The 23685-nt window shown below is 38.0% G+C and overlaps 1 protein-coding gene across 1 annotated transcript in view; it reads left to right on the plus strand.

The window, feature by feature from the left end:
* The window catches only part of ARHGEF10 (Rho guanine nucleotide exchange factor 10), a gene marked incomplete at its 5' end in the record, with an annotated part of 99254 nt that overhangs the window by 40907 nt on the left and 34662 nt on the right, over window positions 1–23685 (plus strand). The window contains 7 exons of the mRNA XM_083350007.1: window positions 3214–3386; window positions 16971–17086; window positions 18006–18133; window positions 19379–19479; window positions 20967–21088; window positions 21591–21677; window positions 23028–23251. Coding sequence (XP_083206133.1) covers window positions 3214–3386; window positions 16971–17086; window positions 18006–18133; window positions 19379–19479; window positions 20967–21088; window positions 21591–21677; window positions 23028–23251 — 951 coding nt within the window. The remainder of the gene's footprint in view (window positions 1–3213; window positions 3387–16970; window positions 17087–18005; window positions 18134–19378; window positions 19480–20966; window positions 21089–21590; window positions 21678–23027; window positions 23252–23685) is intronic.

Here is a 23685-nt window from a genome sequence, read left to right on the forward strand (position 1 = left end):
ATAATTTAAGAACTAGAAGCTTTTTATTACTTAATTTCTTAACTTAAGGAAAAGTAAGAAAAATGCCAAATTCCCAGTTGTCCACACAAATGAAATTTGCCAGTCATGCAAGAGTAGAAGGCCCTGATGAGATAAGATCCAAAATTTCCAGTACTTATTGATGGCAAAAATTTGCATTTCAGAAAGTAATCTGGAATATCTAGAATTAGAGGAGATTGACGCTATACTTCTTAAAAACTGTTACCTCCAAAAAAAAACAAAAACCCCCCAGAGGTGACTGTATCTAGGCTTTTCATTTAAAAGTCCTTTTGTAAACAATAAACTCTTCCAACTCTAGAATTGTGAGATTAATGTCAGTGAAATATTTTGCCGGTCAGCTTGCTACTTTTTGCACTGCTACAATATGTGTGCATCTTTATGGATTTCTTTCTCTTCATTTTTCTTCAAGAAGGGAAATGCACAGTGTACGCTTGTAGGGAAGGAAGTAAAAGAACAAAAAGCCTGTTAGATCACATCCTTCTAAATGAACTTTTCAAGCATTTGTTTTGCACTCAAAATCCTCACAGATATAAATACCACTTTATTTAAAGTATTAAAATGAGCCATGGTGGCGCAGTGGTTAGTATGGAGTATTGCAAGCTGACTCTGCCCACAGCCAAGAATTCAATCAAGACCAGCTCAAGGTTTACTCGGACATCCATCTTTCCAAGGCTGGTAAAATGAGGACTCAGATTGCTGAGGACAATAGAGTGGCTCTGTAAAGCTCTCAGAGTGTGCTGTAGAGCACTATGGAGTAGTACGTAAGTGCTATTGCTTTTATAGAAGCAAGATTATAGAAATAAGGTCTATGTCGACACAGTCTCCTAAAGTGGTCAGTATTTAACCACAAGGATTGATAGGACTATCCAAGAAGTTTGTTGTTCATTTTTATTTTATTTAAGAAAATTTATATGGCTGCCCAACGTAGTGTCAATGATACCAGGTGGCTTACAAAGATAAAACCTAATATAAAGCAATAAAAAACAATTACCCTGATCTCTCTGGTGACAACAGTCAATCAAATAAGCCACTGGGCTCTGTCTTACTCTGAGCAAAACCAGGTCTTCAGGAGGCAATTTTATTTCTGTGGGGATTGTGTTCCACAGGGAGGGAGCCACCCCAGAGGAGGCCCTTCTTGGTCCCAGTAGATGTACCTTCTTTGGAGAGAAGATCCACCACATTCCTTACCTACCCTCTCTGGTAGGTCGGGTAGATGTAACCAGGAGAAGATGGTTGTTATTGTTATTCATTACACTATTAGTTAAAGTAGTATTTATTATATTATTTTCATATAATAAGTGCTTGGGAGTTAATGAACAGTTTGAAACTTCATGAAGGGATGGATGAACTGAAGAGTGTGGAGACCCCCTCGTCTATGCCATTATGAGAAAAGCACAAGTTTAAAAATCCACAGTTCTGAGTTCAAACTCTCACATATAATGCATGTAAATACACTGTGGTAGGTTTGAAAGCGCTCTCCCTACAGACAGGATCCTGTAACAGTCTTACATATCTGCTGCATTTTGCATCCCTGCTGTGCAGTGCCTTGTTCTAAATTTCATAGTCTCATGTAATTACGTGGGTGGCATATATCTGCAAATGTAGATCTCTTGCTACACAGAAGCTCTTATCCAACAGCATTCCTATGGCAACTGAATATGTTCCAAGTAAGCAGGCCTTGCCAGGGTAAAATTCAAGGTGGGGATGGATGAATGGATGGGTGGGTGGGTGGATGGATGGATAGATAGATAGATAGATAGATAGATAGATAGATAGATAGATAGATAATAAGATAGATAATATCCAGCCAGGATGGATTCTTTGTTCAATGTTAGATATATCTGACATTTGGGGTATTTAACAGACAGGTTTTTTTGTGTACAAAAGCTGTGGTGCAGTGGTTAAAATGCAGTATTGCATGCTAATTCTCTGGTCACTGCGAGGAGTTCGATCCTGACCAGCTCAGCCTTCCATCATTCTGAGGTCGATGAAATGAGGACCCAGATTGTTGGGGGCTGTTGGATGGATGGATAGATAGATAGATAGATAGATAGATAGATAGATAGATAGATAGATAATAAGATAGATAATATCCAGCCAGGATGGATTCTTTGTTCAATGTTAGATATATCTGACATTTGGGGTATTTAACAGACAGGTTTTTTTGTGTACAAAAGCTGTGGTGCAGTGGTTAAAATGCAGTATTGCATGCTAATTCTCTGGTCACTGCGAGGAGTTCGATCCTGACCAGCTCAGCCTTCCATCATTCCGAGGTCGATGAAATGAGGACCCAGATTGTTGGGGGCTGTAAAGCACTGTGAAGCGGTATATAAGTCTGAGTGCTATTGCTAGTGCTGTTTTTCTTTTTCCCCCTATTGTTAGCATTGGATGTTTGTTTTTCTGTTTTGTATTCTTGTTGATAAATGAAAATGTTTTTAGATATGTTTTAAAAAAGCTTTTGATAAACATAATGAGCCGTTATTAGTCATACTATTAATGACTAATTAATAATATTAATTAATATTATTTAGTCCAGTTCTCCTTTTGCTGTTTGCTCCTCTTGGATTTTTGGAAAATTTTCTGCTTCTCTTTTTAACCCACTCAATTAATACTTTATTCTCACTTCTTTGCATGGTTTATATGTTCTGGAAATATCACACACAGAGAGACATATTTTGGTGTTTTTATGCTTTGCATCTGCATTCAAGATCTTGGAGCAGTTACACAAGGTGTTTCCTCAAAATGCAGTGTCCTGTGGAGCAATGGGAATTAAATGGGGCCTTTTCCTTTTGGATGATAACATTTTGTATTTCATTTAGAAATAAATCCCCTGGTGTGTTTTTTCCCCCTGGAAAGTTTTGCTCATTAACCAAAGAAGTAATTTAGTAAAACATTTACAGTTCAGTTTGCTTTTGTTTTAAAAGTGAGAAAAATCTTGATGACATCTGCAATTTACCTTGTGGTTTTTGTTAATGCCAGACAAAAAATAAGGTAGCAGCATCTCTAAATCCAATTTTGTTCCATTGGGACTTTTTCTTTGGGAAGTACTTGCAGAATTAGAACCAAAAGTTATACACCAGGGAGATTTATGTATGAGAACATTTTTTTTAAAAAAAGTCTGAAAATATAAGAAAAAAATGACCTCTTTTCATCATTTTTGTGGCCTTGTTTCAGCTCTTCCCATGAAAGTAGTGGTGTCGTGAGTGGCCAGAGGTACTTATTAAAATGGAGTGTGCCACTTGGGCATGTCGACGTCATAGAGTATGGAAGTAATGATGGTCAAGGAGAGAACTGCAGGTTCCCTTTGCAGTCATCTTCTGAGATCATGGTTACCAATGCCAAGCCAAGTAAGTAGCAGCCGTTTATTATTTGTGAATGTGCTTCACAATGTGAATATAGACGGGCTTGAAAGGCTTACGAAGATCTTTACATTATTATTTTTTTAATGTTAATACACGTAGTCCTCGACTTAAAACAACAGTTCATTTAGTAACCATTCAGTTATAATTAATTTAATTTAATTTAATAATTTGATTTGTATACCGCCCTTCTCCCGAAGGACTGAAAATAATGACTTATGGCTATTTTTCACATTTATGACCATTGTAGCATCCCCATCATCACGTGATCAAAATTCAGACACTTGGCCACTAACTCTGCCCCAGGGTCATGTGATCCCTTTCACAACATTCTGACAAGCAAAGTCAGTGGGGAAGCCAGATTCACTTAGTAACCTTGTTACTAATTTAACAACCGTAGTAATTCACTTAACAACTCTGACAAAAAATGTTGTAAAATGGGCAAAATTCACTTAACAAATGTCTCACTTAATAACACAAATTTTGGGCCCAATTGTGGTTGTACGTTGAAGACTACTTGTATTCAGAAAACATCTTAAGGATTTGTTATGAGATTGACATGTATATATTTTATATCAGTACAGGTAGTCCTCAACGTATGACTATAATTGAGTCCCAAATTTCTGAGACACTTAAGTGAGTTTTGTCCCATTTTACAACCTTTCTTGCCAGAGTTGTTAAGTGAATCACTACAGTTGTTAATGTTCTGTCCCAGCCTATGTGAGTCCTTGTTATGCTCCCAAGGAGAAACCAACCCCTCTTCCAACAAGCAGGCAGGAACCGCAAGAAAAACCAACCCCTTTTATTATTCACAGACCTGAGTCAGTGTCCAAGGCAAACACACAAGTTTACAGAAACCCAATCCTCAACATGAACGGTTGCCTTTGGCAACCAGCACCTCCCACACCTTCCTTTTGATTATTCAGCCAAGGCGTGGCTTCCTAATGCCTTTTCCTTTTCCTTTGGAGCCACCCCATTGCATTCCTCTGTCCTACTCTCTTTTCTTGCCGGTGTTTTCGTGCATCCTGAATATTTCCCAGCTGTGCTTCATCACTGTCCAACTCAGTCTCCCAGCACAGCTGTGTCTCAGCCTGACTGCAAGTAGAGGGGACAGGCTCCTCGTCAGACTGTAAGTCTTGGAGCTCCTCAGAGCCTTCCTCTGACTCTGATGTCAGTCCAGGCCCCTCCTCCTCATCATCTGATTCCTCAGACTCAGCTGCCGGATCCACTGGCTGGTGAGGAATCACAGCAGTTAAGTTAGTATGGTTGTTTAGTGAATCTGGCTTCTGCTTGTCAGGAGGTCACAATCGGTGATCACATGACCTCGGGACTTTGCAACGTATCATAAATACATGCCAGTTGCCTAGCATCTCAATTTTGATCAAGTGAACATGGGGATGCTGCAGTGGTCATAAGTGTGGAAAAAAGTCATAAGTCACTTTTTTCAGCGCTGTTGTTACTTCAAACGGTCACTAAACAAAGGGTTGTAAGCCCAGGACTACTTATAGTACATATTATGTTTCAGCTAGTGATTTCTCTTTCTGTGTTTGAGCTGCATGGGCAATCATTCACACAAGAAGCTCACAACTAGAGCAGGTCACTTAAGCTTCCGTTTTCAGTAGCCGCTGTGTATTAATCTGGATTAATCAATGGAATTTGGAGAATTTCCCACATTGAAATATATCCACTTAATCTGCACCCTTTGTATCTCCAGTAGTTTTCCAATTTTTATTTTTTTAAACATTAAATCTATAAATAAGACAGGTAGGGGAAGATCTTCTGAGAGGCATACATAGTCTGTTTCCCACAATAAAAAGAAAATTCTACTTTTGTTGCAAAATTGGTTTTACTGTATGGCTGAAGAATGACCCATCTTCACCCTTGTTAGAAAACTGCCAGAATGAAAGATCAACACTGCAGGAAGCTATTTACTTTGGGTTGACGACTTTTGGTAATGGGTTGGTGAAATAAATAAATAAATAAATAAATAAATAAATAAATAAATAATAATAATAATAATAATAATAATAATAATAATAATAATAATAATAATAATAATAAAGTTGGAAGGGACCTTGGAGGTCATCTAGTCCAACCCCCTGCTCAGGCAGGAAACCTTATACCATTTCAGGCAAATGGCTGTCCAGTCTCTTCTTAAAAACCTCCAGTGTTGGAGCATTCACCACCTCTGGAGGCAGGTTGTTCCACTGATTAATTGTTCTAACTGTCAGGAAGTTTCTCCTTAGTTCTAGGTTGCTTCTCTCCTTGACTAGTTTCCATCCGTTTCTTCCTTGAAGTAATGGCTCAGCAGGTGGCAGCACTTGGTTTACCTAGTCCATATTCAGAAGCTAATCAGGGTTGCTGCCAGTTAGTACTTAGATGAGAAATCTCCAGGATTGTAAATTACACTAAAAAATAAACAATCTCAGAAGAAGCCAGTAGCTAACCACTTCCGTAGTGCTGGCAAGAAAACTGCATGCCTATAGAATCTTTAACAGTAGATCTCAACTGGAAGGAGAATTTTCTTTTTGCATTGGATACATTTATCAGTGGTACTCTCGAAGTAGCATAAATAATATAAAAAGCATGCAGAGATTTTTTTAAGGACCCCCTAGAAACAATTTAGTCCTACCTGTCTTTTCCATTTCAGTCTAGAATTGAGCACAGCTCCTGTCTGTATAGTTTATTCCAACTTTTCCATCTTGGTGGTCTCTGGATACTAAGACTAGAAAAATTCCCAGCTATTGTAACCAGTTGGCTAAGAATGGTTAAAATTATACTACTAATACAACTGGGAAGCACTATTTTCTATAAATGTATTGTTCCCGTTCTTGTTCTTTATGTCTTCTTTGTGTAGCTTTTTTTGTTTTATTTCATAGTGGTGAGAAGAATGGGTGCTTTTTAGACACAAAATGGAGTTGTGGACTACTGTATATAGAGAGGAGAGAAAGAGAAAGCACACAATGGTTAAAGGCAAGATAAAGATAAAAAAAATCTTATCTGATCAGTGCTCAAAATGCTGGTGGTTAGGGCTTACTGTACAATTTAGCTATTGTTGAAATTATGCAATTGGGTGGGTTGCTCTTTTATATGATACTATGTGACATTACAATGAAAGAAAACATTTGAGAACTGCCTTAGCACCAGCACAGTTTGCTAATAACGTTATGAAGCTGTTTGGACTTAGAAGTCATTTGAAAGAGGAATACCAAATTCTTCTTTAGAACCTATCAAAGTGAAATGTTGGAGCAATGTTTCTCAGACTTTAAGATGTGTGGACTTCAACTCCCAGAATGCTTCAGCCAGGGTCATTGCTTTCCCTTGGCCTGTCTTGTGAATGAAAACTTGCAGGAAAGAAAATCCCATTCCTAAAAGCAGAAGAGGAAGTTCTAGGTCAGGGGTCTTCAAACTTGGCCGTTTTATGACTTGTGGACTTCAACTCCCAGAATTCCTCAGCCTCTCAGCCATTAAGCAAACAGTAGCTTACTGTGATGTATGAAGCAAATCAGTAAATATTTGTAACCTCTTCAGTTTCTTGGAGAAAGACAGCAGTTCTGTGCTTCTTTTATAGAGATGATCAGATTTTCTAAGAAATGTGAACGGTTAGGCATTTAATTTATTGTAATGAAATAAAAAAGTAGTTATATGTGTGTGATCTTCATTTCACAACATATATTAAATTCTGTGGTGCCTTCATAGCTCCCAGGCTGGTTATGCTTCCTTTAACTGATCCTTCCACCCACCTGCATTTAATATCATTACCTCTTCCCTTGAGTTTTGTGCTGTTGCTGTGCAGCTTGTGAAAACTTAGTGAGCTTTTGTTGGTGTTAAAGAGCACTGTGGAGAGTGTACACTTAGAACAGTAGGATGTGCTTTAATGAAGACAAAGAGACTTTTAAGAGCAACGGAAGGTCCCACATTATTATTCTCACTATCTAGTTTGGTGGTAGGTAGACTGGGATGGGTCTCCCAAAAGAAAAGTCTCAACGTGAAAGAAAGTTTCTCTTGAGATTAGATGCCCTATACCCGTGGTGGCAAACCTATGGCACGGGTGCCACAGGTGGCACGCAGAGCCCTCTCTGTGGGCACGCGCGCCGTCGCTCCAGTCCTAGGCCTTCAGCTGGGTTTTATAAAAACTTTTCACTTTAGGCCACTGCCGCCATGTGCAAAAAAAAAAAGGTTCGATCAATAAATCAATTTCAACTTCTCACGGGAAAAAAGAAGATCTCGCAAAGTTGGAATTGATTGATTGAACTTTTTAGTCCCACCCAGTCTGCCGTTACCATCGTAGCCACGCCCACCCGATGGGGCACGCCCACCCAGCACCCGAAGATACATGGGTTTTGGGTTGCAGTTTGGGCACTCGGTCTGTAAAAGGTTCGCCATCACTGCCCTATACTGAATACTGCCCTATGTATTATGAAATACCTAAGGCGTCCAGCTATCTCATTGTTTAAAACAATTATAAATTATGTGTAAACATAGCTTGTTTGTAAATGATGTAAATCATCACACTTACCACTTTTTTCAATGCCACTGTAACTTTGAGCGGTCACTGAACGAATACTTGTAAGTCAAGGACTACTTGTACAATAGTCTTCCGGTTTCTAAAAGAGGTCTTCTAGAGGAGGGAGTGAACTGTTTTCTGTTGTCCTGTAGGGTAGGACTAGAAGCCCTGGGTTCAAGAAAACAGATTTAGATTAGTTATTAGGAAAATATTCCTGACGGGAAGAGCTCTCAAAGAATGGAACAAGTTTCCTTATGAAATGGTTTCTTCCCCTCATTGTTCATCTTCAAACAAAGTCTGTATAGTCATCTGATGTGCTTTAATACAAGGGTCCCCAACATGTGGGCCATGGCCCACTGCCAGGCTGTTGCCTAATGGACTCCATTGCATGCATGTCTGCGTGTGCACGTGCATGGCCCCACTCATGCAACCAGCACCGCAAGTGTCGGGCATTCGTGGTCCCACTTGCACAAGCGTCGTCGTGAGTGTTTGTGGCCCCACTCATACAAGCACCTCCTGGGTGTTCATGGCCCCACTCGCATAAGCCTCGTTGTGGGTGCTTGCACCTCACTCGCACAAGTGTTGCCACAATCGTTGCAGGTGTTTGCGCATGCACACATGCACCTGCCCCTCCCACAAAATCTCCCCTCCCACAAAATCTCCCCCCCACCACCACTTCGGGTCGCCATTGCTTTAACAGATTTTACATTAAGCAAAGGGTCAGGCTAGGTGACCTCTGAGGTACCTTTCCAGGCCATGGTTTTCTGTACTGTAAGATTTTTAACATCACTACTTCTGCTTGCTTCTGAGAAAACTGATTTAGATTCACTCTGCCAATTTTAGGGAATGCATGATTTACATAATAGATTAATAGAGGAGATTAAAGATTATGCTTTTCTAACCTTATAACAATGTTTAATACTCCAAATCACTGTATTTGCCTCTGTAAAATTAAACATGATTTGATCCGATTTCAGTGTCACTTTAATTCCCATCTTCATTTGTGAACTTGTTTAACACATAATCATGTTTCATTCCAACTGAGAGTTAAAGTTTTTTGTGAATTCTTTTTTGTAAATTTAATTGGATTTATCATGCCAAGCAAACATCAGAATCTCCTCTGCTGTTCAGGTTCTTCAGTTATTGGGCATGACAACCAGGAGTGGGTGGCAATTTCAGAGGTAACCAAGGAAAGGCACAGGGCTAGTGGCAACTATTGTTATGTGTATTAAGAGCTTATGTAACACAGACACACACACAAAGAGATGCAGGACGTTTATACAGCTAGAAAATCTAAAAAGACACAATTGCTTGATCCCTACCTTTTTAAAATTAATGAGGGATATTTTATGCCAGTCTGTTGGAGATCAACATCTAAATCATTAATGAAAGCTTTCCTTTATTTGAACCCTGTTTCTGTAGGATTCTTGGTTTGGTTTCTTTTTTGTAATAAAAGCCTTGCTTCTGAATGTTTGATAAGATGAAAAAAATACAACCTTTTGTAACTCTACGCTTGCATTATAGGTAGATGAGAGCTACACAATGGTTGGGTCACTAGCAACCACAATTATTTTTGTCTTGTTTAGATCACAGATAGTTTCATATTAGAACATTGCTTTGCTTTGTCAACCCTACGTTCTTGATCTGTCTGCATGAGCATGTATGCATCTGAATATATTCAAGGTGGTTCCCACTTTTGGCCTGTGGTGCCTATTTCCACAGAGTGGAATCAGCTGGGTCGAAATATGGCTGGAAAAGAGAAAATCCCAACCTGTCCTATTTCTACCATTTTAATTGGCACAAAGTCATGCACAGAATTCAGAGACCTTAATTTCAAAATAATAAGAATTTCCCATTCTTAGTACAGGAAAGAAAAGTCTTACGGGACAGGATTTCTCGTATTGCAGGAGACAGGTGCACAAAATTACATAGCAAAATGTTCCTAGATTTGTATATAAACACAAACATATATAGCTTAGTCATTTGTGTTGAACCAATCTATAGCTAAACATGCGTGTACGTAGACTGATTATGTGCCATCAAGTTGTTTTCAAATCCTAGTGATACATACTTTCATGAATTCACATGTTCACACTTGTATGGCATCTCACAAGAAGTGACTTTAAGTGTGAGAAATAAATATTCTCCCAGACGACCTGATACAGAGGGCCACTGTAATTGAGTCCACATCTACGCAGAGGCTGATTATCAAGCCATCTTTTATATAATCATGTACTATTAAATGGGCCATAATTGTTTAAACTCATGCAACATGCTAAGTCATAAGCTGTAATTACAAACTGTAATTATTGGATTGATGTTACATTTTTTTTATTGAAAAGTTTTATCATACATTTTATCTTTAACAAACCCCCCTACCCCTCCCCTATCCCTCCCTCCTTACCCCTCCCCCCCTCCCCCCCCCCCCGACTTCCCAGAGCTAAGTACAAGGTATAAAAAACAAAAAAAAAAGAATCATAAACAACCATATACTAACAACCGTAAACTCTAAAATCTATCACTCTCTAGCTCATATAGGATAACTACAAACACTATTAATATAGAATATATAAAAATATATATAAAAAAAAAGAAAAAAGAAAGGAAGACTTATTCAAATGCTACATGAAACTTCTTAGTCCCGTATTTGTTCTGGATATACTCAATCCATTTTCTCCACTCCATAATATAGCGTTCTTGCGAATGATCTTTCAAGTAGGCCGATATCTTTGCCATCTCTGCCAGGTCAGAAACCTTTAAAGTCCATTCTTCTATAGTCGGCAGTTCCTCCTTCTTCCAATACTGACCTATTAAGAGTCTTGCTGCCGTAATTAAATTCAACATCAACTTAATGTCCACAACTGTAGCATCTGTAATTATTCCCAACAAAAAAAGTTGCGGACAAAACTTTATCCTCTGTTTAAAAATCTTCTGCATGTTCCACCAGACTTTTATCCAAAAAGCCTTAACCTTTTTACAAGTCCACCATATGTGAAAATATGTTGCGTCTTCGTCACCGCACCTCCAACGTTTAGGCTGATAATTCGGATACATACTTGCAAGCTTTTTAGGATCTAAATGCCATCTATAAAACATTTTGTAAAAATTCTCTCTTAGATTTTGAGCTTGTGTAAATTTTACGTTCCTCACCCAAATCCTTTCCCACGTATCCATTGTAATAACTTCTTGGATATTTTGGGCCCATTTAATCATACAATCTTTAACAAGCTCTGTTTCTGAGTCAATCTCTATCAATGCAAGATATATCCGTTTGATATGTGCTGGACCCTGATTTCTGATTTGCTTTATCAGATTTTCATCAGTCATTGTAAAACCATTTTTCTGATCTTCTTTCCACCTGGCCCGTAGCTGAGTATATTGAAACCAATTCTGAACAACCTTCTCTTCTCGCAAGAGGCTATATGATTTCAAACACCAGACATTTCTTTCCAAACTCAGAATCTCCTTGTACGTAGTCACATCATGTTTGAAACCAGCATGTATATTTTCTATTGCGTGTTTTGGAATTGCCCACAGTGGTATCTTGCAATCTAGCTTATGTCTATACTTCTTCCAAACTCTCAACAATGCCTGTCTTAGAATATGCACTCTAAACACATTGTCTACCTTCTTGTCATACAACAAATATGCATGCCAGCCAAACAACAAGTCGTGGCCCTCAAGATTTAATAATCTCTCTTGTGTCAAATTAATCCAATCACTTATTCCTACTAATGCAGCAGCTTCATAATATAGTTTAAGATTGGGCATTTTAAGACCACCTCTCTCACGAGTATCCTGCATAATCTTAAGTTTGACTCGTGGCCTTTTCCCTGCCCAAACAAATTTATTGATACCTCGCTGCCATTCCTCCAAATTAGAATCTTTCTTAAGAATCGGTATCATTTGAAATAAAAATAAAAATTTAGGCAGGACATTCATTTTCACTGCTGCAATCCATCCCAACAAAGACAATTGCAATTTTTCCCAACTCTCCAATTCTTTTTGAATTTTCCCCCATAGTTTTTCATAATTATTTTTATATAACTTTGTATTAGAGGGCGACAAAAGCACCCCCAAATATTTAACCCTTTTAACAATCTCAAATCCAGTTAATCCTTCTAAGAGAGCCTTTTGCGAAACTGTCATATTTTTGGCCAAAATTTTGGTTTTCTGTATATTAACTTTAAATCCAGAAACCTTCCCATATTGTGTTATTATCTCCATCAGGTCCACAACAGAGTTCTCTGGCTGGGTCACTGTAACAACCAGATCAGATTGATGTTACATTTTAAGTGACATACAATTTGGTGTAGTGATTAAATGCTGGCCTCGAAACCAGGAACTGCGAGTTCTAGTCCCAACTTAGGCATGAAAGCTTCCTGGGTGACTTTGGTCCATCCAGTTACTCACTTTCAGCCTAACTCATCTCAGAGGGTGGTTATTGTGGGGAAAATAGGAGGAGGGAGGAGTATTAGATATGTTCTCCATCTTAACACAGTTACCTTTATAGATTTCTAACTCTGCAAATAATTATTCATAAAAAGCTCTATTTTTTTTTGTTAAGTAAATTCCTTGGTATCTGATTTTTTAGCAGTAATATTAAACCCTGTTGTTGCAGATACTGCTTTTCTTCTTCAGATGCATGCCATGTCATCATTTTGGTCTAGTGCAGGGGTAGGCAACCTCGGCTCTTTTATGACTCATGGACTTCAATTCCCAGAATTCCTGAGTCAGCTATCTAAACGCAGTTGGTTTTTGTAGCACTTGGGAACAGGCATGTAGAACTTATCTGTGGCTTCTTAAAGCTATTTTTCCCAGAAATATGTGTGGCTGCACAAAAGAAACCTGTGCAAAAGGCAAGAACCAGCTGGCATGACAAGGCAAATTCACAAGTTGTCATCAACTATGCTTGTGATTTCATCTGAACATTGTTATATACATACAAAAAATAAAAATAGTAACATCCTCTTAAAAATGAAAAATCAGTTTATGCTGAATCTCAAAAGATAAAAGAATTTCTTTTCTATTTGAAAAGTTGCAAAATTGAAAAGAATAGCAGTACTTAAAAAAAAAATCCCTATGTCAAGCTTGACACCCTACACTTCACCCTGAACCCGCCCACATCTTAATTTGCTTTCCCTTTTTCATTTTCTTTATCCTTAAGTACTTTAATTATTTTTTAAGCAACCTTCCAAAGACTATTGTCAATAGAGGACATTCAAAAGAACATTTTGTCTGAGCCTCTGTAACTATTTCAGTTAATGTAATTCAGCCAAAGAAAGAAAACGTGGAAGCTATTCCTTCCCTCCCAAAGCAATTTTCAGTAATGATAACTTATGTTACTGTATATATTACAGATTTTTGCCTATGGAACGGTCTTTCCAAATCTTGTGCCTTTCAAAAGCTGGCTGGGGAATTGTGGGATAGAATTGAAATTCTGCACATTTAGAGTAGCCCAAATTAAGAAAGGGGGTTATAAATTGTACAGAAAACAGAAAACAATGCTATAATTGCTCAGGGATAAGCATGCTCTTATCTAGAATGAAAAACAAAATCAGAATAGATATTTATTAGCACTCTGGGTTCTTACATTCTTAAATGTGTATACTCAAGAAACATATTAACTAATAAGCATTGCCTTCTAATCTTAACTTGCATACAGATTTATTTAAAGTTTATACTGCTCATTAATCAGTTCATTTAATCAGTTAAAAACACAAACGTCTTAATAGCTGTAGACACTCCAGATTAATTGAATAGTAGATCTTTTTAAAAAGGAACCATGTTTATAAGTATTTAAATACAGATGATGAGCACAGTCTTAAATATGACATGAAGTGATATTGTTCTGCTGTGATGTTCTGCAATTATACATGGAAATTAAAAGATGCTTGGGATTAATAATTTCTTTTTATTGCATAATATATACAAATAGACCAATCTACTCCAATTTATATGCTAAATCACTGAGATACATGTAATTGGAAGACTGCCCTGCTAATTAAGTTCTTGTTCAGAAACATATCCAGAATGTACAGATTGTCTTTCTAATTGCTGAAACCAAATTATTTAGCTTGTGCTTCTGCTGATTCTGGCACTTGCTTTTGTTTAATGTATTCCCACTGATTCTGTCATTTGTCAGTTTGATATCAGATGTGGACTCTTTATTGTTCTGTTTATGGTAGAGAAAAACAAATACCTAAACTTGACATATTTAAAACACTGATTGAACCAAAGTGTTCTCAGTTTTTCTCTGAAAAGCATAGCTGTAACTTAAATTCCAAAATATAGAAAGATCACGTTATGTTCTCTTTGGGATAAAGGAATAATTATAGTTAATCATTTGATCATCTGTTAGCAATTTAATTAATGTAATTAATATTTAATTATTGCAGCCTAATACTTTAATTTAGGGTTGGATTAGGTTGAGTATGATGTTTGGATGAGTTTTTGTTATGTTTTTGAAAGAATTAATAGTTAAATTGAAAATAGAGTCTGAATTTTATAAAATGAAATGGGGAAAACCATTGTTTTTACAGTGTTTATTGCAGGGGTCCCCAACCTATGGGCCACTGCCCCCTACCAGGCTGTGGCCTACTGGCCACTGGGCCACGGGACAGGATGGCTCACCTCCATTCGTGCTAGTACCTGCAGACCTGTTCGTGCATGTGCACGGGGTTAGCACCTGTATATCTGTGCAAATGGGGCCGCTAGCGTGCACACGGGTTGCAGGTCCAATTTGCGCATGCATGTGAGACTAGTGTGGCGGCGCCTAGTGCCTGTGCGCCTGTACAAACGGGGCTATTAGCGCTGTGCGGATTGCTCAGCCCGTTTGCGTATATGCGTGGGTGATAGCGGTGGTGGCTAGCGCCTGGGCAAACGGGACCGATAGCCCCACACAGGTCCGTGAGGCCCTGTTTGTGCGCACATGTGTGCATGCACACACAAATTTCCCAGCTGCTCCTTTTCCATCTGGTCCACCAGCTTCAAAATGTTGTTGACCTCTGATCTATTGTACATATAGAATAGTATACTATAGATATAGAAAGTCTACACACCCTGTTAAAATGTAAAGAAGAGATGTAATGAAATCAGATAAAGATAAATAATTTCAGAATTATTTCTACCTTTAACAGATAAACTGTTCAATTCAGTTGAAAAACAAAATGAAATCTTTTAGTGGGGAAAAAATCAAAATAAACTTACAATAACATGGTTGCATAAGTCTGCACACCCTTAAACTAATACTTTTTAAAGACCTTTTGATTTTATGACAACATTCAGTCTTTTGAGATAGGAGCCTATCAGCATGGCATCTTGCCTTGGGAATTTCTGCACACTCTGCCTTGCAAAGTCCTCCTAATCAGATTGCACAACCCTCTTCAGGTCACCCAACAGATTTTCAATTAAAATCATATCAGGGCTCTGTTTGGCCCATTCCAAAACTTTGATTTTCCTCTGTTGAAGCCATTCTTTTGTTGATTTGGAGATACGCTTTGGGTCTTTGTCATGTTGAAAGGTAAAATTCCTCTTCACCTTTAGCATTTTAGCAGAGGCCTGAAGATTTTGTGCCAAAATTAATTGATATTTGGAACTGTTTATAAATTCCCTCCGCTTTGACTAAAACCCCAGTTACAGCTGAACAAAAGCAGCCCCAAAGCATAATGCTGTTGTAACCGTGCTTCACTGTGCGTATGGAGTACTTTTGGTGATGCAATGTTTTTGTGCCAAACGTACTTTTCGGAATTATGGCTAAAAAGTTCAGCCTTGGTCTCGTCAGACCATAACACATTTTCTCACATGCTTTTGTCAGAATTGAAGTAGGTTTTTGCAAAATGTAGAAAGTTTGGATGTTTTTCTTCTTGTTTTTTCATCAATTTTGGACGGACATCCAGTTCTTGGTAATTTCGGTATTGTACATATTTTCTCCACTTGTTGATGACTGTCTTCACTATGTTCCATGGTATATCCAATGCCTTGGAAATTTTTTTGTACCCTTCTCCTGACTGATACTTTCCAACAATGAGATCTGTAAACTCTTTGTAGACCATGGCTTTTGCTATAAGAGACAACTGAGTAAATGTCAGGAAAACCCTACTACAACATCTGAACGTTATATGGGCTTGATTAGAATGACGTTAATTGATGGCAGGTGTCTATTGACTACTATTTCACATCAGTTTGAATGTGATTGGTTATTTCTCAGCACAGACATATCCCTACTTATAAGGGATATGCGCGTTATGCAACTACATTTTTGTACATTATTGTTCTGTTCCAGCCTACGACTGGCCCTGTTTGAATGTCAGGGACAACCCCTTTTTATAATCAACTGACTGGAAAAAAACCAACCAAATTCATTTAGAAAGAGTTCAAACAAAAGTTAAACCAAAAGTTAAAACAAGACTTAAACCAAAAGGTTAAACAAGAGTTAAACAAGAATAACAGACCAGGACTCTAGCAGAAGATCTTCAAACGGTTGCCTTCAGCAACCAGCACCTTCCACACATTCCCCTTTTATCAGCAGTCCCAAGGCGTGGCTTCTCATTGCCTTCTCCCAAGTTGCCTCATTGCTTTCCTCTGTTCTGCTCTGCTAGATTGCCTTTTGCTCCTAGCGTCCCTGAACAGAGCCAGCTGTGGATCGTCTTCTTCCAATCCCTCATGCTCACACAGCTAAGTCTGAGGAGGAACAAGATGGGAGGGGCCAGGCTGAGAGTTCTGCGGTGCATCAGAACCTTCCTCTGACACCAAAGGCTCTCCAAACCCTCCTCCTCCTCCTCTTCAGAATCATCAGACTCAGCTGCCGAAACCATAGGCTGACGCTGAATCACAACAATTATTTTATTGTTATTTTTCCTCAAACAAGATTTTAGTTTACTTTTCAATTGAATTGTACAGCTTATAAGTTGTATTTTTTACACCTCAAAAACCTAACACTTTAATAGGGGTGTGTATATCCACTTTAGGTACTATTCTTATAATTTTGGTTGCAAAGTGTATTGTATGTCTAATAACTGTCTTACTTTATAAACATATTTAATTGCATATTTTTTATGTTCTAGATAAGCTTTATATGGGACCAGGGCAACTGTACAGTGATTTGCAGAACCTCTTACATGACTTGAATGTAGTTGGCCAAATCAGTCAACTAATATGCAGTCTGAAGGGAAACTACCAGGTAATAAGTGATGGATGTAGAATTAAGTTTCCAGATTAAGCAAACACCTTTACTCTTTTGTGCGATACTAATGCGATTATTGTTAAATGGTAAACTGGAGAGTTGTAAGGAGATTAGCAATGCCTTGCTGAGTTTGTTGTACTTAGCCTATTTGCGTATGTGCAATCTAAGCATAGGGTATTTAATAGGGTATTTTTATTCCGTGATGTTAAGGAAAATGTCATACGCTTGTATCATGAATTAATAACAGTATTTCTTTAGCATGGAGCATTGTGCTATTAAGTCTGTTTAAGCATTATTTAATCCTACTAGCATGTGTTTTTTTTCCTCTTGTTTTAATCCATGCTCTACAACAGGGGTGTCAAACTCAATTTCATTGAGGGCCACATCAGCATTGCGGTTGCCCTCAGGGGGCCAGATGGGTGTGGCCAGGGTGGGCGTGGCCTACTGGATGGGCATGGCCAGCTCTACATCGTTCGCATCAAGGGTGCCTATGGGGGCCTGGGCAGGAGTGGTACAGATCTGAGGGTCTCTGGCAGAAGGAGGCTCTCTGGGCCAGGGCCAAGGCAGTGGGGGCCGTTCCCTCACTGTTTCCAGGATGGCTTCACGGGCCACATGAAACCACTTTGTGGGCCGGATCCGGCCCCCGGGCCTTGTGTTTGACATGTCTGCTCTACAACATGTTTGTGCTTGTGTCCCTGTCAGGTAAAAATTATATAGAATGGCAGTAGAGTTCTGTTATTTAATGCACGCCTTTCCAGATAGCATCTGCAAAGGAAATTTTAGCTTAAATTCTGATGATGTATCTTAAAAAGGTTTGCAGCCCAGCCTCACAGGTTTTTGATACCACAGGGAAAATAAACTTAATGTAACATTGTATGAACTACAACATTTATTCTTCTTGTTGTCGTTCCACCAGAATTTAAATCAATCGGTGGCTCATGATTGGACCTCAGGTTTACAGAAACTCATTTTGAAAAAAGAAGATGAAATTAGAGCTGCAGACCGCTGTCGAATTCAACTTCAGCTTCCAGGAAAACAGGACAAGTTAGTAGCAACCTTGAACTAGAGAGGGGACATACATTTTCTGGAAAGCACCTGAGGGAGAAGTTGTCATGAAACCCAGCACAGTAAAATGTAGCTTCTGGGTAGGAGAAGAGGAGGATCATGTTTAGTGACACAAAATAAGGATGATAGCCATGTGCTTAGGAACAATTTGTTTTAACGACCATTCAAAGTTACAGTGGCACTGAGAATAAGTGACTTATGGTCCCTTTTCACACTTACAACTGTATCCCTATGGTCATGTGATCAAAATTCAGATTTAGGGTTTCTTATATAAGAAATCATATTTATGGTGGTTGTAGTGTCCCGGAATCATGTGACCACCTTTTGCGACCTTCTGACAAACAAAGTCAGTGAGGAAGCCATCAACAGCCATGTTGCTAACTTAACAACTGCGGTCATTCACTTGACAAATACGGCAGGAAAGATTGTAAAACGGGGCAAAACTCACTTAAAAAATGTCTCACTTAGCCACAAAAGTTCTGGGCTCAGTTGTGGTTGTAGGTTGAGGACTACTTGTAGTTGAGCCAGCAATCCTTATTCTCTAGACATTTGATACATATTTTAAAAAACAGAATTTCATAAGGAGTCAAACTTCCTTTGTATGACAATGGACAGTTGTGTCCCCCTCAGCCTGACTGCTTATTATTTTCTTATTCTCTAATATATTTCAGAAGTTATAAGAAATCCTAATCTGGTCAATTTCTATAACCCTGTTTCAGTATGCCAATACTGTACCAATCTGCTAGCTTTGATTTTACACCAGCAGCAACCCACAGGTAAAAGAGATAGTATCACAACTCTGACATAACTTGTATTCCTCAGTGGAAGGAGAAGCACAATTGTCTGATAGGCTGTACAAGGTTACCAATATAGGACATTGATCACTTATGCTATGAATGGAGTCAGAATAATGGGATACAATGACTATGAATGTCAGCCTCTTGTCCCAAAATACAGAAACAGGAACGTTTCCCAACTCTGGGAGAGATGATAGGTCTTTACTTAGGTAGGCATAAAATAAAACCTATTTGCAAGTTGTGGAAGTGTACTTTTCAATGTTGTAAAAAATGCTAATGCTGTTCAATAGAATGTATAATAATTTATTTGGTGCTACAGTTGTAGCCAATGAATAGTTGTTTTCATCTTGATAAAAGAATATATGGAATGCTTTTATTTTATATGTAACAGGAATATGCACTGACTTACTTTGTTTAATTTTAACAGGTCAGGACGGCCTACTTTCTTTATGGCTGTGTTCAATACATTTACACCTGCCATTAAACAGTCGTGGATCAGAAGTTTACAAATGGCTAAGCTTGCTTTAGGTAAGTTTTTTCTTTGTTGTGCTTGAAACTTACATAAATTAAACTAAAGGACAGTTAGCTTTGCCTTCAGAATGATTGTGGCCAAGGAGAGAGACACTAACAGAGAATCAGTTAATTTATTCTAGATAGTGACCAGCAAATTCAAAAACAATCAAGAGAGAAAAAAATCAGCTCTTCTTTGCCAGGAATCTCTAGGACCACCCATTTCAATTCTGGAATAGGGTCAGCAACTCTGAAGAAGTTAGTCTAATGAAAATATGAAGCTAGATATATTATAGTTGAAAGGGCACGATGGCTCAGCCATTAAAGACTCTGAACTTGTCAGCAGGAAAGCTGACAGCCCAGGTTTGAGACCGTAGTACCGTGCAACAGGGGGAATTCCCATTACTTGCCCCAGCTCTGGCCCACCTAGCAATTCAAAAACGAGTAGATAAAATATACTGCTCAAAAAAATAAAGGGAACACAAGTTAAGACATCCTACTATTAAATACAGTACAGTCCTTGGTGGAGCAGTGGGCTAATGCCTCCTTAAGTAACACCAGCTGCCTGCAATTAGTGCAGGTTCGAGTCCCACCAGGCTCAAGGTTGACTCAACCTTCCATCCTTCCGAGGTAGGTAAAATGAGGACCCAGATTGTTGGGGGCAATTAAGCTGACTTTGTAAAAATGCCGCTTGGGGCGGGGGGCAAAAGCCCTAATAAGCAGGCATATACATAGAATGAAGGCTACTGCTAAGCACATAGATTTGTGCTTTAGATTGTAAGCCGCCCTGAGTCTTTGGAGAAGGGCGGGATATAAATGGGATTTTTTTTTAAAAAAGTGTTGTTTAAGTGTTCCCTTTATTTTTTTGAGCAGTATAGATAGCACTTCAGTGGGAAGGTACGTGCTTTGACATATGGTCATAGTAACCACATGGCCACGGAAATATCTTTGGACTATTTTGGCTTCCTCAGCTAAGAAACGGAGATGAACACTGCCCACTAAAGTCGGGCATAATTGGACAGGGGAAACATTTACTACAACCTTATTATGCATTGATTTGAACTTCTTTGTGTATCCTTTTTCTATTTTATTCTATGTGTATGCACGGTGGTAATGCTGGGGTTTCTCCTGCTGGCAAAAATATTGATTCCTTTTTTTTTTCCTCTTTCTCCCTTCTTTCCATAGAGATTTTCTCTAGAGATTTTATAAATTTTGGTTATCTTTTTAAAATGTGATTTTGGAATACATAAATGTTGCCTTCTAGATTTAAGCAGCATAAGGCTGCAAAGTTTCTCTAGAACTTCCCATTATTAACTTTAAACTTTATGCCTTTATGTATTAAACACCTCTGTGGGCATTTAAAAGAAAACATTTGATTACTTGCTTATTCTACAGAGACAGTTACTAGAAAATAAATGTCTATTCATATTTAATTTGATACATAAAAACATAGCAATAACTTATTGAAAACAAAGACATTTCTTTTTTCCCTTTTGCCATTACAGCTGATGAAAATCTGCTGGGTTGGTTCTGCATAGATGATGACGGGTATCAGATTAAAAAAGAGAAACACCCACTCCTTGTGAAGCACATGCCTGTGATGATGGCCAAACAACAGGAATTTAAGGTAAAGATGATCAATTTAGTTTGCTAAATAGCTAATGTACAAATTGAAACATGCATGGGCTAATATGTACTTTACCTAAAGTTAAGTTTATTTCCTCTTTATTAGTTATTTGGACTGAAAGCATTTTCTAGTAGCTTATTTAATGCCACCCTCCAAAATTGATATAGGTCATAAAAACTGCTAGATAGAAAAAGTGGTTAATAATATACATTTGCATTTATGTCAGACCCAAGTCTGACATACATACAAGCTGATTTTTGCTTATGTACCATGCCTTTTCCTTTCATTTGAAATATCTCATGTAATTTCAATTCACTGAAGGCTCCTCAAATTTCTGAATGAGATTTAAGTGTGTGACATGAGGTGGCAAAATAGAAATCGTTTTTCTTTTACTCATTTGCTTCAGTTTTACTAGCACTGGGCCAGAAAAGCATTATTATTTTTTTATTGCTATAACAAATATCTAAGGTGTTTACTAACGATCTTTGTTTTGTGGGTTAAGGTTGAATGTGCTGCTTATAATCCTGAACCTTGTTTATGTGAAGAAAGTGATCTTGATTCTCTTTCTACGGAGTATGGGTTTCTGTGGGTAAGGATTTAATTTTTTTTTCAAAGTTCACATAATAGCATTTATAGAGAATAGAATAATAGTCTAAAAATTAATTCTCTTCTGCAAATTCAGTTTTACAATGATATAAATGTAGATAAAGATGTAGATAAGAGGCATGGTGGCCTATAGGTGAGGACGCTCGCCTCCCACTTGGAAGGTTGAGAGTTCAAATGTTTCTCTATCAGGATGCAAAGAAAGAATGTCTGCTGTGAACTCCGCGTAGGCATCAGGAAGGGCATCTGGCCAGTAAACGCTCAGCTCCATTCAGTCGCTCTGACTCCACCATGATAAAAAGGAATTACAGGGTCGTAAAAGAAAAAGAAAAATAGAGATAGACAGAGATAGAGATATACCAAGCTGGATAACATACTGATGACTGTGTTCTTAAAAAAAAGTCTGCTCTTTTGGTTTTAGCTTTTTTAAGATGAAAATTGAATAAATGACAGGCGAAGTTTAGTGCATGAAAGCAGTAGGATAGTCTTCCCAATATAAAGCTTTTCTCAAGGCATCTTTTCTTGGAAATTGTTAGAATGGGAGGCACAGCCCGGTTAGGAAAGATTTAAGCATCCATTCTACATAATATGCAATCAAGCATATCAAAACCATTCTAAACGCTTATAAAAATTAAGGGTAGAGAATGATTTCCCAGTATCTTATCTAACTTGACCCTTGACATTCAATATTAACAAAAAAGTTATGAGTATGGGTGGATCCTTTGACATTATACAACAGTGTATTTTGTGGCCTGAAGTTGATTTCTGTGCCTCCTATCCATCTACATGAATTTTTGCAAATCATCACTTGTTATCTTGTACAGTGTTTTGAACAGGGAGAGTGAGATTTTTTAATCTTAACAGAGTTATAAAATATATTTAACAGTAGAAATCATGCAATAATAATAATTTCCTAAAACCTGGTCATCATCAGTTTTTCTGTTGGCAATGTAATCCCTTGTAGATTTTTGTCTATTGTAGGATTAACAAATAAAACCTAGAACTATCATGAATTCTTGTACGCTAAACATACGTGTGTGTATATTTGTAGTACATAATGCTGTTAAAGACATAAAGAATTTTTTTAGGGAACAAAACTCTGGTTAGCACGTGAATTTCCCCTACCCCCATAATTTCAGTCAGTAAGTTAGGCATGTAGTATTATTGTTTCTTTTAATGTCCAGTTTCTAGAAACTACTTAATTTAAAGTAGTTTCATTAAGAAATCATTAAGCTTAAAACTTAACGATTCCTTTTCTAATGAACTTTGCCATGTATGTTATTGGTTAAAGAGATATTGCTTATGAAGCAGAGTAAAACTTTTCTCTATAATACAGATTGGCAGTTGTACTAATCAGATGGGCCAAATCGCCATTGTATCATTTCAAAACTCTAGTCCAAAGCTTATTGAATGCTTCAATGTGGAGTCAAGAATTCTCTGTATGGTCTACATTCCAGAAGAGGAATCCAAAGAATCAAATAACATGGTTCCTGAATCGGGAGACATGCCTACAAAACCTTTCAATGTGCCTACTATTTGTCTAGGCACGGAAGAAGGAAGGTATTTTTAATGTTTTGTGTTTCACTTCTATAGATTATTTAGTTCTATATGAGACACAGAGAGATAAAAAATATAATGCTGCACCAAATCACATGTTTCTGGCAAATGGCTAAATCTGTTGTTGTTAGTTGCGAAGTCGTGTTCGACCCATTGCAACCCTATGGACAATGTTCCTCCAGGCCTTCCTGTCCTCTACCATCTTCTGGAGTCCATTTAAGCTCACGCCTACTGCTTCAGTAACTCCAAACAGCCACCTCATTCTCTGTCGTCCCCTTCTTCTATTGCCCTCAATCTTTCCCAGCATTAGGCTCTTCTCCAGTGAGTCCTTCCTTCTCATTAGGTGGCCAAAGTATTTGAGTTTCAACTTCAGGATCTGGCCTTCTAAAGAGCAGTCAGGGTTGATCTCCTCTAGGACTGACTGGTTTGATCGCCTT

The sequence above is a fragment of the Vipera ursinii genome (genome assembly GCF_947247035.1).
Source record: "Vipera ursinii genome assembly, chromosome: 1".
NCBI classification, from domain to species: Eukaryota; Metazoa; Chordata; class Lepidosauria; order Squamata; family Viperidae; genus Vipera; species Vipera ursinii.